This window comes from Benincasa hispida, chromosome 4 (assembly GCF_009727055.1).
Source record: "Benincasa hispida cultivar B227 chromosome 4, ASM972705v1, whole genome shotgun sequence".
Classification (NCBI taxonomy): Eukaryota; Viridiplantae; Streptophyta; class Magnoliopsida; order Cucurbitales; family Cucurbitaceae; genus Benincasa; species Benincasa hispida.
The window spans coordinates 23,747,712-23,752,431 of record NC_052352.1 but is presented as its reverse complement, the minus strand read 5'-3'; the positions used below and the strand labels follow the sequence as shown (position 1 = coordinate 23,752,431).

At 31.4% G+C, this 4,720-nt stretch overlaps 1 protein-coding gene across 1 annotated transcript; it reads left to right on the top strand.

Annotated features, from left to right (window-relative positions):
* The first annotated feature begins 2,474 nt into the window (after positions 1–2,474).
* LOC120076136 (elongation factor 1-gamma-like) lies at positions 2,475–3,398 on the top strand. Its single transcript, XM_039029911.1, has 4 exons — positions 2,475–2,543; positions 2,626–2,703; positions 2,827–2,878; positions 3,100–3,398. Exons 1-4 carry the CDS (start codon positions 2,475–2,477, stop codon positions 3,396–3,398), a joined length of 498 nt encoding a protein of 165 aa, XP_038885839.1.
* The last annotated feature ends 1,322 nt before the right edge of the window (positions 3,399–4,720 follow it).

Genomic DNA, 4,720 nt, shown 5'->3' with positions numbered 1-4,720 from the left:
TTTCCCCCCTTTTCTTGTGTTTCGTGTTGATTTTTTTGGTTAATCACGTGAACCTTTCTTTTCTTTGTCCTAAGCTTGATGGATTTTTTGAATCTCCTCATTTTTTTTAATCATTTTTGTGTGTAGATCATGGCTTCGAAGTGTATCTCGAAGGAACTTAAGGATTTACAGAAGGATCCGCCCACATCTTGCAGTGCTGGTATGGTTCTAAGCATTGATCCATTTATTTCATGACCGATTTTGACCATTTTCTTTGGATTTTATAGCTTTTGTTTTGTTGATGGGATTGAATGAATGAATAAAATGAGTTGGTATATGTTGATAACGTTAATGTATAGATGTATATAGGTTGTATGAATCCTTTACAATCAAGAAGTGGTATTATTAACATTGATGCTTTTTATTATCATTACCAAAATTGATTACTTTTATGTGATTCGATACGTTTTCTCAATTTTGACAGGCTGATTTGAGTCGAATTGGTAGGAATCAGTTGCCATTGTATGGAGTGGATGGACGGTTTTTCTTTAATCAAAGTTTCTTAATGCACCGAAGAAAATTTCTCAATGTTTGTAATTTTATTTTCTTAACTTAGAACTGTATGCAAATTCTTGTTTAGGAACCTTTTCACCCGTTGGATTTTTTGTTCTAAAACTCATAATTTGTAAACAATAAATTCATTCCGTAAATCGATAAAGTTGTTATCGAATATATGAATTGCTTATTTCGTTTTAGAAATATCCAATAAACTAAGATCCATGACTATTATATGAATACTTGAACTTTATGTGGAGACATAAAAGTGGATCCGGTTCGAGTAAATAGTCAAAATGATCTATAGTATATGAATAAGGTCGGGTGCCTTATTCTGGTAACACTATCAGATATGACCCACTCTGTAGTTGTTATAATTTGTTGTAAGGTGGTACAAACGAAGTGATCCTGATTCGTTCATGTATTGACATGAGAAATGGGGACGTCTCTACAATGAGTTTGCGTAAGATTGGACCAATAAATAAGTCACTCTTACTTTAAAACGCTATTTACTATTTAAGACTGACTATTTCGCTTAGATGACCTAGGTAACTCGATCTTAATCTTGAGCTAACTATGAACTCCAATTTATTCGGGAATATCCTTAGATTTGTATAGGCGAGGATTGGCTCAACGGTGCCGGCTCAATAAGCCTCCCATTTCAGGGGTAAGTCTAGGTAGATAGCTGGGGACATAGGATGCAAGACAGAATTTACACCTACCCAATTGAGGGATATGAGAAAGGTTGTTCTCTTAAGTACTGAATCCAGGTCTTGAACAAACCAATTGTTAAGAGGATCAGTGGAACTTAAGGAGCAAAACGTAATATCTGGGGTAAAACAACATATTGACGTAGTCGTTATTATGAACAACCTGTGAATGGTCGACTTATTGATTATGGTTAAATCAAGTGGATACAAATATATCTACAGTGAGGATAGTGCAACTATCGAGCTATAGTGGTGTGACTCGACAATTAACGAATATTGATTAATTCAGTCTAAAGAGTTTTAGTCAATTAATCTCAAATCGTCGAAGCTCATGATCTGTAGGTCTATAACGTCCCTCTATTAGCTCGTAAAACATGAACACCTTGAATTAGTAAATTGAATGAAGTTGGAATAATATTAATTTGAATTGTTCAATTGAATTTCAACTTGAAATGTCAAATTGAAATTAGGGTTTGAATTCGAATGGTTCAAAATCAAATTAGGGTTTGTATAATTATATTTGATATAATTAATTAATGTTTAATTTATCAAAATTAAATGAAATTGGAGAGTTTATAATATTTAAAATTAATTACATGAATATGATTCACGTTTAAAATTAGGTGTATAATTAATTTAATATTTGATATTAAATTGTTATTTAATTAATTAAATATGTTTGATTAATTAAAAATCAAATAATTTTTCATTTTTATTTTAATTTTAGAAATTGAAATTTAGATTTAGATTTTAATTAATTTTGAATTAAGTAAAGTCAAAGAAAAATGGAAATTAGGAATTTAGTGGGAAATTCTCACAATTTGAAGAGTAAGGAGGTGGATTCTTCCTAATTCACTCACCTTGCCTACTTCATCTTGTCTATTTTGAAGTGGCATTATCAGTCTTCTTAGTGGCTGCATGAAGAAGGATAAAACTCTTCAATTTTGGCTGATTAAGAGGAGATTGAAGCTGCTGAAAACTAGTTTCTGCATAAACATTTTGATCCCTTTATGCTGCGAACCATGGTATCTTTGTTACTGCAATGTATTGCTTTGTTTTATCTTCAAGTTTCTTCCTTTTGTTTATGATATTTCGTCACAGGGTTCCTAGTCTAATGAACGAAGACATAGTTTGTATTCTCGATTCTTTATTTCTTGAAGAGATGTTGCGAAGTTGTTCAGGGATTGTGATCCTAAATGTTAGAAATGCTCAGATTATAGTAATAAACCCATGGTTTCTCCTTTACCAAAGGAGGAAGCTGACAACATTTATCCTCTTCTTGTTCAGTGTGGCATGGCAGTAATAACTATCTTCCTTTTTGGTTAAAAGAATATGTATGTCTTTATCTGTGATCTAATTTCTTTTTGCTTTTTGGTTCAAGATAAAGGTACCTCACCCAAGTTACCCATCTACACGAATCTCTATTCAAGTGCCTAACCTTGGCATTCACATCTCACTGGCAAGATACTGAAAATTCATGGAATTATTAAATACTATCTATGGTAAAATGGAGAATAATAAAATGATGCTTGATCGTTATGCTCTTGTCAATACTCTATCTTTGGGATATAACTCTAAATAGTATGTCTATTATGCTTTGTTTGCTGGATTTATACATGAGATTGAATATACAGGTCATCATTTATTGGACTGCATACTATTAACTCTAAATAGTATGTCTATTAGTTGTTTATAAGTTTATTTGGGTTTATGTTTATGCATTTTTTTCCAACAAAGTCGGTTTTTGTTACTCTTCTATCTTAGTTTTGTTACTGTTAAGATATTGGCTACTTCTCTATCAAATACTTTCCTTTATCTGCATTTAGTTTCACACTACCACTTAAATTTGTTGCAGGATCTTGGGACATGTACGATCCAGAGGGATATTCTCTTTGGTTCTGTGATTACAAGTACAATGATGAGAATACTGTTTCATTCGTGACTTTGAACAAGGTTGGTGGCTTTCTCCAACGAATGGATCTCGCTCGTAAATATGCTTTCAGGAAGATGTTAGTGATTGGATCAGAACCTCCATTTAAGGTGAAAGGTTTATGGCTTTTCCGTGGACAAGAGATCCCAAAATTCGTCCTGGACGAGTGCTACGACATTGAACTTTATGAATGGAGGAAGGTTGATATATCGAACAAGGGATAAAAGGAAAGCGTAAACCAGATGATTGAAGATCAAGAGCCATTTGAAGGGGAGGCTTTGTTGGATGCCAAATGCTTCAAGTGATGAAGTAATCATCTTATCTTAACGGGTGTTCTTCTAGTTTCCTTTTGAGTTGAGAGTTCAAGCAAGTTTGTTAGAATGGCTGCTTTGCAAGTACAAATTTTGCTATTCTGTTTGAGCTCTAACTATTATTCGTATCTTGTGAATAATTTTGAGATTTAAGTTTTTGTGTTTATTGAGATCTTAATATATAAATACAATTAAGATTTTATTTTATATATGTATAGGTAAAAAAAAAAAAGAGAATTATTCATTTGCACATGCATAAGCAAATATATATATATATATATATATATATATATATATATATATATGTATGTATGTAAAATTTCAATAACAAAACGATAACATACATTTAATATTGGACAATTACTAGGTGAAAAATCGACATTGAAGATAATGTTCAATGTCGGTTTTCAACGACATTGAAATCTTGGTCATCTACAATGTTGGTTTAAAACCGAACATTGAAGCTTTTATAACACGATCTTCAATATTGGTTTTTCAACCGACATTGAACCCCTATAATGTCAGTTTTATATCGACATTAAAGTCCAATTTTTTAGCAGTGATTCTTAATGAATCATGCCAGAATATTCCAATAGAGCTTAGAATGTGAATATTCACAAAAATTTAGAAGTTTAATAATAAAGATGATGAAAAGCCACATGAAAATATTAAACCACTTTTTTTAAAAAAAAAAAAAAAATCCAGCAACGCGATAAAGAATAAAACAAGAAAAATGAGAAGATGAAGAGTCACAAGTGGGAAATAGATGAATTGATTTAAAGAAAGAAAGATGATATGAAAAAGAAAGTAAGAAAAAGATAATAATCTATTTTGAGCCAAAACTCTGATACCAAATGATAAAAGGAACAACCTCAATCGCATTTTAGAACTCCCCTGAGTCAAAGTAGAAATAGATGAATTGATTTAAAGAAAAAAAGATGACATGAAAAAGAAAGTAAGAAAAGATATAATCTATTTAGAGCCAAAACTCTGATACCAAATGATAAAAGGAACAACTCAATCGCATTTTAGAACTCCCCTGAGTCACAAGTAGAAATAGATGAATTGATTTAAAGAAAAAAAGATGACATGAAAAAGAAAGTAAGAAAAGGATATAATCTATTTAGAGCCAAAACTCTGATACCAAATGATAAAAGGAACAACCTCAATCGCATTTTAGAACTCCCCTGAGTCACAAGTGGAAATAGATGAATTGATTTAAAGAAAGAAAGATG

Coding starts and splice junctions, on each gene's coding strand:
- LOC120076136 (XM_039029911.1), top strand. CDS start 2,475: ATGGTTTCTCCTTTACCAAAGGAGGAAGCTGACAACATTTATCCTCTT. Junction 2,544..2,625: donor TTGTTCAGTGTGGCATGGCA/GTAATAACTATC, acceptor TTTTGGTTCAAG/ATAAAGGTACCTCACCCAAG. Junction 2,879..3,099: donor ACATGAGATTGAATATACAG/GTCATCATTTAT, acceptor AATTTGTTGCAG/GATCTTGGGACATGTACGAT.